A 13671-nucleotide genomic window follows, 5' to 3' on the forward strand; every position below is an offset into this window, starting at 1 on the left:
TCCTCCAATTATTCTCCTCCGATCATCTGCAGGCTCTCTTCTGCCACCCGGCAGTGTCCCACCCACACCTTCCTCTACACCTGTTACTTTTCTGTCTGCTATTCCTCCTTCATTCAACTTTGTAAATGTCTGGAGACAATGATGAAAGTAGACTTAGAGAACTAGTTCCAATGGTTACAAAAAATGACAGAAGGGTTAACACTACAGAATAATATAGGGCCTAGACTATCTTCCTGGCTCTCTTTTCAACAGAAAACTTAAAAAACTCTAGCACAACTCCATTTTCCCCAATTAACTACCTACTAGCTGTAGTAACAATTTTCCCTATCTTTATGGTGGATAGCTTTTGCTTTTTAGCGACTATACAGAACTGTGAAGCATCGCCATTGGGGAGAAGTGCCACAGCGGAAAGACTCTGGGAAGCCACGAAGGTTGAAAATAAGGGTGAGGCAGCCTCTAGGTTCTCTCACCTGGCTATGAAGTGACTCAGTCTCATCCCCAGGGACACTGGCCAGTTTCTCACCACTCCCCTTCTCAGTCTGTACTGTGGCATCTTGTTTTCCAGAGTTGTGCTCCACTGTACTGGTCCCCTGCTCACACACATTCTTTACAGTCTGGGTTGCTGCTGAAACCGTTTCTGGGGCCCATGGGGAGCGCTCCATGGTCTGGATTCCTATGTGATTTTGGCTAGACCTTTCAACAATAGCTTTACTAAGGTTTTCCTGATTGGTATCCCGTCGTTCTTTCTGGCTCTCTGGAACATCAGTTTCCATTGCTTCTACTTGAGGATCGGATGGTCCTTGTGGGGCCATCTGCGGGGAGGTAGGAGCAGCAGACTCCTTGGCAAGGCTAAGAGATTGCAAAGGCTGTGGATTCTGCCTAGGCCTTGGGTCACCCTCCAATTTGTCCTTCTTTGCTTCGTCTTGGGTACTTGGAAAATGAAGTAATTTCTCCCTGAAAATCAATCATATATAGAAATCATGTCAAATAATCAAGAGGGTGTGTGTATGTATGGTGTGTTTGTGTCAATACTAATAGGATGGGGCTTTATTTTGTAAGAGAAAAATAAAGTGGTCAAGCATCTCACTTTGTGAGATTCCCTATAATTTCACTATGAAAAATAATCACATATGTAACAATAATGACAAAATAGTCATAAAACTTTTCCCTATCTATAAACTCTGAAATATGACACAACAAAATAAGATCAACAAAAAGATGTAAAGCCATTGTTGAAGTCAAAAATACTGAAAGGCAGTTTAGGGAGCTACTTAAAAAAAAATTAGGTCAAAATGTCTCATTTGGCTTTATGATGGAATCTTAACACTTCTTAACTGACTTCTGGCATTCTCGATCCTGCTTATCCTATCTTGGCTGATAATTTTAGGAAAAGAAATAAATCTGTAAGGATAAAGTTGTTCATGAGATTGTAGCTTTGCTGTATCTACAAATAACCATTTCAGAACGACGAGGCTCCTCAAAAACCGTTCTCAAGAGCGCACACTTCTCATTAGTCTGATCATTGGCGTGTCAATGACTCATGTAGTTATTTGACAAGTGTTCAGTGGAATTTCACCCAGCCAGCTCTTCCACAAAACAGCGGGATCACTAACGCCTTACCATGAGCCGTTAGAGTCCCAAGAATACCAATGAGCTGACATTGCATATCAGAATATTTTCATTTAAAGCAATGAGCTGGCATTTCATATCAGAATACTTTCAAGTAAAGCAATGAGCTGGCATTTCATATCAGAGTATTTTCACTTAAAGCTATGACGTGGTTCTTCTAAGTACAGTTGGCCTTTCTTTTTATAAATTTTTTTTTTCAGTTGGCCTTTCAACAGCACTATTTGAACTGCATGGATCCGCTTTTATGTGACTTTCTTTCCCCCGCTACAACTTTGGTGAGCTTAACTGCTCTATCAGCATCAAGGACCCGTGATGCTGAGGTGAAGCTACACAGTGCACACACACGGACATAATGGAGACGATCGGGCTCTAAAGGCTTTAGAAACCTCAACCAAAACAGATAAAAACTAAACACATCCACTGCTTTCAAAGTTTGAACTCATGGTGTTCAAGGGCAGCAACAAATTATATGAACTTTCTCCCACAAATACCACTTTAAGAGATATACCTTCTCACAATAAAGTTAAAATACAGTTCTACTTTCTGACAAACAACAATCTCATGTTATACTATCTTTTAAAAATTATTAAGTGCAAAGGTCAAAAGCTATCTACTCTAAAATACCAGATTATTTTCCATATTAAATATGATAATCATGTATTACAAAAAAGTTATTTCTTATTTAAAATTTAAGTACAAAGAAATGGCTTTTAAGGTAAAACTTTCCCCTCTACTTCAGAACTTTCTAAAGGATTATGAAGACGCTATCAGAAAACCTTAATTCTGCCAAGAACAAGTAACTACAAAATTTGGAATGTTAAACATCCTAGATTGTTTTTAAAAGAAAAATGTATCCTATGGGAAACTAAAACCAAAACAAACCAAACTCCCTGTCACAGAGTTGATGCTACAGGACAGGGCAGAACTACCCCTGTGGATCTCCTGGACTGTAATGGTTTATAGGAATAGAAAGCCTGTCTCTCAGGGAGCAGCTGGTGGTTTCAAACCAAGGACCTTGCGAATGGCAGCCCAATGCATAGTCACTATACCACCAGGGCTCCTTAGTGGAAACTAAGGGGGAAAATAAAAAGCTTGGTAAAAGAGGACATTATTTCCAAAAGTAAGAAAAAAAGGAATACTCTTAGAAATGTAGTCCTATAAATTATTTTAATAAATATATTATGACTTAGATATTTCAAAGTGATATGAATCTACCCGGAACATGCCATAGTCCCTCAGAGTGAAAAAAATAAACTCAAGCTCACAATCGAGTTGATTCAGATTCATGGCAACCCTGTTAAAACAGAGAACTGGTAGATTCAACCCCCCCCACCACCACCTTTCTGTTTGACAGCTAAGTGCTTACATACTGCACCATCAGAACACTCTAGCTTACCTGATGGGTGCAGAGGGGGGATCCTGATTTCGGGTCTCATCCTCTTGCCTCACTTCACAGACACAGCTAAACACAGATACGGTCTTCTGGGGACTAAGATAGTAATGAAAACAATATATCGTGTTAGTTTTGAAAGGAAAAGTACCTTATGAGATTATATTTATAGGTAAACCCCCACCCCACCACCAAACAACAACACAAACTCAATGCCAGCAAGTCAATGCCGACTCATAGCCACACTACAGAATAGGTCCCTATAGAACGGCCCATAGGTTTCAAGACTGTAACTCTTTACAGAAGTAGGCAGCCCCACAGAGAAGGAGTAAAATAGGATAATGACACTATATCCTAAACTCTAAACCTGCCTTAAACCAATTAATTTCCTCATACTTAAATCAATAATAAAAGCTCTCAAAGAAGACTAACAGGAATAACAATGTAAACAAAGGAAACATACAGACATACTCGACAAAATCCAGAATGTAGGAAACTACATTGGACAATGAACTCAATTTCTTCAAACGGATAAACTGTAAAGGGGGAAAAAGTGAGGGGAAGTCACCAGAGTAACAGGTTTAAGAATCATTAGAAATCACAATGTCACATGTGGGCCTTATATTTGTCTCCTCTTGGCAGGCACATGTACAGATTCATACAAGCTGTCCCAAGCATACAATTATATTCAAACCGAAGAGAAAAATGCAACATTATATCAGTAAAGGGCCTTCAACTGAGTAAAAGCTCTAATGTACCTATCTTTCCCTTTAATATTGAAGCGCACAAAGGTATGAAGCCAACCTAAGGCATAGCTAAGAACTAATCAAAAATATCTGAGCCTTGCGACTGAGGGTAAAGGTAGTCTCCATGAATATTTGATTTGGTTTATCAAGAATCTTTGTTTTTCCTCAACAAGTTGGGCAAAAAAAATACCACATGACCCAGCAATTCCTCGACTTGGTACAAATAAGAACTGAGGCATGACTAGCCATATGCCACCCGTGTCATCACAACACTATTCACAGTATCAAAAAGAAAGAAAAACAACTTAAACGTGCATCCGTGAAAGGATACACGAACTTTGGTACATAACCCAAAAAGGAAAAAAAAAAAAAGAATTTTTGTTTTGAACAAATCCAAATTTTTTCCTTAAGATGTGAATCATCTCATGGCAACAAACAGGAATGGAGTATGCATTTGTCAACCACGGTCCTTAACATTCCAGCCAGGCTTCTTGCACTGCGACTACTTTACCTATTTGCAGCATCTGACTAAACTTTCAGAAATCCCATTTCTATTTCAGCACTGATGCTAGTATATTCCTGGTGGATGACTAATGCCAGAAACAATTCTGCTCTCGCAGCCACCAGATGGCAAAGCTTAACCACCCAGGCTGCAAGGAGAGGGTCAGGCTCATCCTCAAATCGCCTCAACACTCATGACAAAGCAAAAGTAACAGCTCCACAGAGAAGTTAATCTGGCAGCACACAGAAGATATCTGAGACTGCGGCTGGGTAGGGGTCCCAGGAGAGCCAGACCCACAGCTATCTCTTAGGAAACTCTCCATGCCCTCCACACCACCAGCTCAGATTCCTCAACGGAGAAAGGAAACAAGCAGCTCTCATGTGAACAAAGGAAGGGGAAAGACAAGCAGATAGCACGCTTTCAAATACAGCAAAAACTTTACTGATCTGAAAACATTAATAAGAAAGCCCAAAGATTCAACATATTACTAAATCTGCTGGTACTTTGTAGCTCTGTTAATAAATCATCTTCCCGCATTATCAGTAGCTCTGTATTAAAAAGGCCTCTAAATAGCAACAGCTCTGGTTACCTAGCAACAGACTCAGCAACAGCAGTCTTTCTTTCACCAGTTGCAGGCTCTGCATAAAAACAAAGGAACGGCAGAATTCAGTTAGTATCATATCTAAAAATCTTCATAATGCTCTACCAGTATTTGCCCCCAACTATCTAAGGAAATAGGCAATAGTAAATGGAGATAAAAAAATGTCTTTTAAGTATAAATATTTCTCACATCAATTGGTTCACCAGTTTTCTTTCAAACTTCCTATAAAATCCCAAACAATTAAGGCAAAAATATATTACTTGGTAGTAACACTAGAAAATAACAATTAAACTTCTGAATCATAATTCATCTCTATTCACACAGTAAATTTAAAAAAGAGTATATAAGGAAATGTTTTAGGATGGTGCTCATATTTTAAATAGTGGGCAGTTTTTAGAGCACCCACAAGCAGAAGGTACCTAGGTTTTTCCCAACAGTGATTTGGGGAAAATATTTTTAAAACAAATATATTTTCAAGAAATAATCTAGTGGCAGGAGTGCGATATTAATCTGATAAAATAGATGTCAATGATACATATGATCAAAGGGATAATTTAACATGAAAACATAACTGTAATAAACATTCATGCACCCAATTAAAGACACCCCAAAACATTCATCAGACTCTTGTAGAGCTGCAGAGAAAGAGGCAACACTACAATAATAGTAGGAGACCGCCATACGTCACTCTGAGGAATGACAGAACACTATTAAACTAAACAAAGGCACAGAGGAACCAAACACAACTGACCAGCTTGACTTAGACCTCTTGGACATATACAGAACACTCCAACCAAGCAGCACAATTTACCCTCTTTTCTAGCACAGAGAGCATTCTACAGAATAGACCATATGCTATGCCACAAAGTAAGCCTTAATGTCAGTAAGAACATCAGGAGATTACAAACCATCTTCTCAGATCACAACCCTATAAAACTGGAAATCGAAACCTGGAATATTGGGGAGGGCAGAATCAAATACATGGAAATTGAACAAGAGCCTGCTTAAAAACCACTGGGTAATTGAAGAAATAAATTAAAATAGTAAATTCTGTGAAAGAAATAAGACTAAATATACAACATACCAAAACCTTTGGGGCACAGCTAAAGCAACAGAGGACAATTTAAAGCACCAAATGCACCCGTCCAAAAAGAAGACTCAAAATCAGCATCTTGACCCACATCTCCAACAATCAGAACAAGAGCAGCAAAATAAGCCTCAGCCACCAGAATAAATAAAGACTGCAGCAGAAATAACAACTCAAAACAAAAAAGCAACAGAAAGAATCAAAAAGACAAGAAGTTGGTTCTTTGAAAGGATTTATAAAATTAGAGACCACTGGAGATGAAAATATCATGATTAAAAAGAAATGTGCGACATCACAACCAACTGAAATAAAAAAAGAGAACAACATAATATTCTCAAGGCTTGTGCTCCAATGAATTTAGAGACCTACAGGAAATGGACAAATTTCTAGAAACCTATTACCTGCCTAAGCGTGTAGAAGGATAGAACAGACCCACAACAAAATGGAAATCCATCCAGTCAATGAGATTCCCAACAACACAACAATCTGAGGCCAGACAGCTGCACCATAGAATTCTACTAAACGTTCACAGAGGAGCTGACACCAATTCTATTTAAATTACTCCAATATACAGAAAACGACAACAAACTCCCAAGTTTATTTTATAAAACAAAGAAAAATTTTTTTGGAAAAAGAACCTAAAGCAATAAAAAGATCCTGAAACAATTCCACTAAATAGCACCTAAAAATGAATAAATAATAGTTAAGGAATAAGTGTAGAAAGGAAAGTGAAAGCTTTGCATACTAAAAACTATAAAACATGACTGAAAGAAATGAAAGAAAGTGGAACTAAGTGAAAGGACATGCCACGTTCAGAGACTGGAAGACTTAACACTGATGAAATGTCACTGCTCTCCACAGCAATCTAGACTCAGCATAACTACCCGTGACAATTCCAAAAGCCTTCTTTACAGGAATGAAAAAAATCCACCCTCAAATAACAATGTAAGACAGCTATATGTCCTGAATTTGAAACACACCGCCATCAAAGTACAGTTATCAAAACCATCTGGCACTGGTGTAGACAATTTGACCAATGGACTAGAAATGAAGAGTCCAGGAGTAAAACCATAAACCTATGGTCTACTGGTTTTTGACAAGGGTGCTAAGCCCATTCAAAGGGGGGTAAAAATCTCTTCAATAAATTGAGCTAGGACAATTAGATATCCACAGGGCAAAAGGAGGGGGGCATGGGTGGGAACAAAGCTGGACCCATACTCATACCATATGCAAATTTTAACACCAAATAGGTCAAGGACCTAACTGTAAGAACTGAAACCATAAAACTCATAGGGGGAAAAAAGGTTATTGTTTGTTTCAGGACCAAGACTTTGACAAAGGATTTTTAGGTGTAACCCCCAAATCATAAAGACAAACTAGATGAACTAGACCCCCATCATAATTAAAACCTTTTTTGGATCTAAGGGTCTTATAAACAAAATGAAGAAATAATCTATAGTTTGGGAGAAAAAATGTAAAAATGTTAAGTTCTTTATCTTATAAATAAGACTTTTAAAAGTATGAGGAAAAATCCAATTGTCCACAAATTTTTTGAAGTCCCCTCATTTATTCTGGATATTAACATTTGTATCATTCATTCTTCTACCATAGTAGTCAGTCAAAAAGAACGGCTACAAAAATCACAGAAATCTGTGATGAACAAGAGTATCAAAATGTGAAGTTACTATTTGTCAACACAGTCTCCATCTCAGGTCTTCATGCTTCCAAGGTGGTGCACAACTGTCCAAATGGCAGTGCTGGCACCCGCAAGTGACTCAACTCCTGTTCCTTTCAAATGTTCTCTGAGTTTAGGGAACAAAAAGAAGTCTGGAAAACGGGGTACTATTTCTCAAGGAACTACTTCTTTCTTCCCCCTCAATGGGCTATTTATTTGTTGAACTATTTCTTAACAGTCCTAGCTATCGTGGAAGAATGAGCATGAACAGTGACAGAAAAAATTCTTCAGAGCAACCTTCCTAGTCGTTCACTAACCAAAGTAGTTTTCAGTCTTCTTAAAATTTCTTAGTAATAAGCCCACGTGATTATCCTGGACATTTAGGAAAATCTATTAAGATGACCTTCTGGAAACCCCCAAAACAGTTGCCGTACCTTCTGAACTAACCCCTACTTTGCATTTAACTGGCCCAGTAGTTCCCCACAGAAGCCACTATATTGACTTAGCCCTTATTTTTTGGATCATCTGGTAAATAAATCCAAGACTCAGCCACAGCTACAATTTGTTCCACATTTCATTACCTTTTCATTAGCTTCAATCTTGCTTAAAAGAGTGATAGAAAGATTCGCTTTCAACTAGCTGATCTTCACACAATGGTTTTGCACCCCTCCAGCCAAAAGTTTGCTGAGGCCAAAATATTCATGTAAAATTGAAAGAGCCAAATCATGTGAAATCCCAAATTCAGTCCGCTATTACATCAATGGTAACGCTACGGTCACCGTACATCTATTTCTGGACTTCACCCAGGCTCTTCATTCATGAGGCTGATGAGGTTCTCTTGGCTCATCTTTCATGTCTTCCTCATCCACCCCCCTTAAAACTTTTGTTTTATGAGTTTAGTGTTCCCATAAACTATTAATCCTGATATCAAAATCCTTTTTTCCCATGGCATAAAGGTATCCTTAAAAAAGGAAAAAGTACCTCATGGCACTAAGACAAGTATTACTCCTGTCCTCAGCCATCCACTGAGGAAGGAAGCATGGGAAGCATTTTGTTTGGAGCAAATCGAGCATGTCGGAACTGGAACCCGACCAGCAGTATTTTTGGACTTATTCTTAGTTAAGAGCAACACGTGTTCTAATCTGTTTATATTCAAACACCCACGCCCTTCTTCTCCTCCATCCATTTTCTTTCAATCTACCAGTAGCTCCTTTTTCCTGGCCTGTTTCCTCAACAAACCTAGAGCATCACCAAACCATTTCTGATGCTGACACTGTAGCCCTTGCCATCCTATCTTTGTGCTGCTGTCCTCAGTGGTACAGCTTCCTTCTCCTGAGCCTGCATTGTTCTCGTTATTGTTAAGTGTTGTAGGGTCAGTTGTGATTCAGTGACTCTGTGCACAACAGAATAAAGCACCGCCTGGCCCTGGGTGATCTTTATAGTTGTTCTATGAGCCCACTGTTGCTGCCACAGTATGAATTCATCTTGTCAAGGGTCTTCCCAGGGAACTGGCCTCTCTTGGTAACATGTCCAAAGGATGCAAGACAAAAGTCTGTCGGCCAAGTTTCTAAGGAACATTCTGGCTGTACTTCTTCCAAGACAGATCTGTTGCGTTGGCAGTCCATGGTACTTTCAATATTCTTTGCCAGAACAATAATTCATATGCACTGATTCTTCTTCATTTTTCTTTATTCAATGTCCAACTTTCACATGCATAGGAGGCAACTGAAAATAAGGCCTGAGACAGGCGTACATTGGTCCTTGAGGTAACATCCTTGCTTTTTAACACTTTAAAGACTTCAGGTGATTTACCCCTATGCAATACGTTGTTTGACCTCTGCCGAGTCCATGAGCATTGATTGTGGACTGAAGCAAAATGAAATCCTTGACAACTTCCATCTTTTCTTCATTTTATCTTGATGTAACCTACTGTTATTTTGTTTTTTACGTTGAGTTGCACTCCATACCAAAGGCTGCAATCCTTGATCATCAGTAAGCGCTTTAAATCCTCAATTTCAACAAAAAAGGTTGAAATCTGCCTATCACAGGTTGTTAGTAAGCCTTTCTCCACTCCTAAAACTGTATTCTTCTTATATCCAGCTTCCCTGTTTATTTGCTCAACATACAAATTGAACAAGTGTGGTGAAAAGATACAACCCTGGCACACCCTTTGCTCAATTTGTACACCCTAACTGCCTCTTTATCCATGTAAAGCTTCCATGCGCACAATGTAGTAGTCTGGGGTTCCATTCGTCTGAAGGCTATCCAAAGCTTGCTATGAAAGATAAGCTGAATGTCTGCACAGTCAATAAAAGACAAGTAAACATCTTTCTGGTATTCTTTGTTTTTCAGCCAAGATCTATCTGACCTCAACTTTTTTTAAAAAATCATTTTATTGGGGACTCATACAACTCATCACAATTCATACGTATCATATATACATCAATAGTGTAAAGCATATTTGTACATTTGTTGTCCCCATCATTCTCAAAACATTTGCTCTCCACTTAAGCCCCTGGTATCAGCTCATTTCCCCCTCCCTCCCCGCTCCCCCTCCCTCATGAACCCTTGATAATTTATAAATTATTATTTTGTCATATCTTACACTGTCCGACATCTCCCTTTTCTGGTGTCCATCCCCCAGGGAGGAGGTTCTATGTAGATCCCTGTAATGGGTTCCCTTTCTACCCCACCCTCCCAGCATCTCCACTCTCACCACTGGTCCTGAAGGGATCAACTGTCCTAGATTCCGTGTTTCCAGTTCCTAACTGTACCACTGTACATCCTCTGGTCTAGCCAGATTTGTAAGGTAGAATTGGGATCATGATAGTGGGAGAGGAGAAAGCATTTAGGAACTAGAGGAAAGTTGTATGTTTCATCACTGCTACACTGCACCCTGACTGGCTAATCTCCCCACAACGTCCCTGGGTTTGTTAACACCACTTCCTTTACCCCACCTCCCCCTTCCCATTTCCCCTCCCCCATAACCTTTGGTCAGGTCTATCTTATCTAGATAGACCTGCTGAGATAATATGCACAAAAACAAGACAGAGCTAAACAAAGCAACAAAACAGCACCTTCTTCTGAATCTGGCTGAATTTCTGGCAGCTTCCTGTCAATATACTGTCACAACCACAGTTGGATGATCTTCAGTAATATCATACTCACTTATGATATCAAAATTGTTGTTCTACATTTGTGTATTCTGTTGGGTCACTTTTCTTTGGAATAGACACAAACATGAATCTCTTCCAGTCAGTTGGCCAGGTCGCTGTCTTTCAAATTTCTTGGCATGAGTGAGTGCTACCAGTGCTTTATCAGCTTGTTAGAACATTTCAATAGGTCTTCTTTCAATTCCTGGAGACTTGTTTTTAGCTAATGCCTTCAGTAAAGCTTGGACTTCTTCCTCCAGGGTCACTGGCTCTTGATCATAGGCCACCTCTTGAAATCGTTGACTGTTGACTACTTCCTTTTGGTACAGAAATACTGCAGTCTTGCCATCTGCTTTTGGTAATCCCTGCATCAATATTTTACCCACAGAATCTTTCAATAGTGCACCTCAACGCTTAAATTTTTTTAGTTCTTTAGTTTTAAGATATGCTGAGCGCGCTCTTCCTTTTTGTTTTTCTAACTCTATGTTTTGCGCAATTCATTATACTTGCTTTTTTCTCAAGTTACCCTTTTGAAATTTTCTGTTCCGTGCATTAACCTTATCATTTTTCCCCTTTGTTTTAGCTACTCTGTGATTAAGTTTCTGAATCTCTCCTGACATCCACTTTGATCTTTGCTTCCGTACCTGTCCTTTCATTGACGTTTTGCTTTCATTGTGTAGGATGTTTTGAAGTCACCCTCAGCTCATCAGATCTTCTGCCATTGGTGCTCAATGGGTCAAGTTTGTTCTTGAGATGTTCTGGGAATTGAGCCAAATTTTAGTTTGACTCCGATGTACTTCTCTTCATTTCCTTTAGCTTCAACCTGAACTTCCCTGCGTGCTATTGATGGCCTGCTGAATTTCCCCATGGTCTCTTCTTACCTATGTAGTCAATGTGGTTTCTACGTAGTCCGTCTGGAGAAGTCCACGTGTACAACTGCCTTTTCTATTATTGAAAACAGGCACTTGCAATGAACAATTCTATTATGTTTTGATTTTTATCATCACCAAGGCCATGTTTTCCAACTACTGTTCCTTCCTATTTGCTTCTAACTTTTGCAGTCCAATCCCCAGTGCATCTTGATCACAGTGCCTCCATGTAGGTGTATGGCGCTCCCAATTCAGGACTTCAGCTTGAACTGGCCTCTAGCAACAAACATTCATCTTTCACTGGTCCTCGTGGGCGACCTCTCCCATTCCCGCATGTCAGTATTCTGAAGCCCTATTCAACTTCTCTCTTCACTGTGAGTAAGAAGCCTTGCCTTGTACTTCACTAGTGAAACGTGAAACCACTGCCGCAGAACTCATTTCTCCCCAGCACGGGCCACCACGCACGCCACTCCAAACTGTGTGTGTCATTTGATTGAGTTATTTGTTGGAAAGCAACAGTTTTCTCGGGAAGATTCCCATGGGACTCCAGGCCTGGCCTCCCCGTAGGCCCCACCTATACTGTTCCAGGAAGCCGTCCCACAAGGAGACCTTGGTTTGGCTGCTGCAGCAGGCCTGGAGGAGCTTCCTGGCTTGTCACACATGTTGGAATATGAGGCTCAGTCAACAAACCAGTGCACACCTGGTTCCATCTGCCCCCCACCTTAAAAATAAGCGAAAACTATTCAGTGCCTCTCTCTCGCCTTTAACTTCTAAGTTACAAGTTTGTCTGCACTATCCTTCAAAACTCTTAATTGTTCTAAACCTCATACAGGCTTTATTTTTTTTAATATATCAATTGTTACCTTTATTCATTCATCTTATTCATTCCTTTCTCTTTGGATTCTTCCTTTCAGTCAGTCTGTAAAATTGCTGAGGTCTCTCCTCCCAAAGTAAAAAATTACAAAACTATCCTTAACTTGCATTTTTCAATTAACTTGCCATATTTTTCTCTTCCTTTCTCATTTAAACTTCTCAAAACCATGTACATTTGCTACTTCTCCCCAACATTCTTCAATTACCTTCACTATGACTCTCACCCCTTGTCAGAATCACCAAATGGACCCTAACTGCCAAATTCAATGCACATTTCAGACATAGCTTACTAGCCTCCAGTCCTGATGCTGATGTTATTTCCTTGGAACTCTCTTCCCCAAAGGCTTCTTACTCTCCTGGTTTTCTTCCTCTCTCCATGTCCCATTGCAATCATTTTAATGAGATGCCTTCCTCATTTAAGCCCCTTAAACAGCATCTGAAAACTACTTGCTATAGATTAAATTGTGGTGGTGTGATGGGATACGTGTGGTCGGCTGGCTTCATGGTCAGCAGCCTCTCTGCAGGAGAAAGCTGAGGCTCTCTCCTCCCATGAAGACTTAGTCATGAAGACTACATCACGGGCAGTTCTACCCTGACCTTGAGCATTTCAATGAATGGGAAACAGCTCAAAGGCAGTGAGTTTGGGGAGTTTTTTAAGAAAACGTATGCCTATAACTCCATTTGGGAATGAGTTTTCATTACGCTATGTTAATGAGACAGGATTAGAGCAGGATGTGCTTTAATAGCTCTTAAGCTATAAAAGCAGATTAAGCAAATAAGCAAGTATAAAAAACTGAGGAAGGCACACTCCATAGGATCCACTAGGAACCTAGGAAAAGGAGCTAAAAGGGGCCGTGCACCTCTCCTCAGAGTAGACTAAAAGAGTGCCCTCCTGCGGGTCAACACCCTTAATTTAGGCTTCTAGGCTCCTGTACTGTGAAAAAATAATGCAAAATGATATCCTTAAAGCCACTCAGCCACCTGCTGGTATGGTAGCATTCGTAAACTACCACTAAGTCAGATCTGATTCAACGTTCAACTCTTCTTACAAGTATTCCAATCTTCAACAAATAGCTTATAACCTCTCTTTCGCTAAACCTTCTCATCAATTCCGTGGGAATAAGGACACCCACTCTGAAGCACTGTT

General features: G+C 39.8%; 1 protein-coding gene across 2 annotated transcripts in view; it reads right to left on the reverse strand.

The window, feature by feature from the left end:
- Nucleotides 1-13671, reverse strand: part of TP53BP1 (tumor protein p53 binding protein 1) — an 82267-nt gene that overhangs the window by 21793 nt on the left and 46803 nt on the right. For both annotated transcript variants that reach the window (XM_075532177.1, XM_075532176.1), the window contains exons 15-17: nt 4857-4905; nt 3026-3118; nt 471-954 (exon numbers count right to left, since the gene is read on the reverse strand). In XM_075532177.1, coding sequence (XP_075388292.1) covers nt 471-954; nt 3026-3118; nt 4857-4905 — 626 coding nt within the window. The remainder of the gene's footprint in view (nt 1-470; nt 955-3025; nt 3119-4856; nt 4906-13671) is intronic.

The sequence above is a fragment of the Tenrec ecaudatus genome, chromosome 14 (genome assembly GCF_050624435.1).
Source record: "Tenrec ecaudatus isolate mTenEca1 chromosome 14, mTenEca1.hap1, whole genome shotgun sequence".
Lineage (NCBI taxonomy): Eukaryota > Metazoa > Chordata > Mammalia > Afrosoricida > Tenrecidae > Tenrec > Tenrec ecaudatus.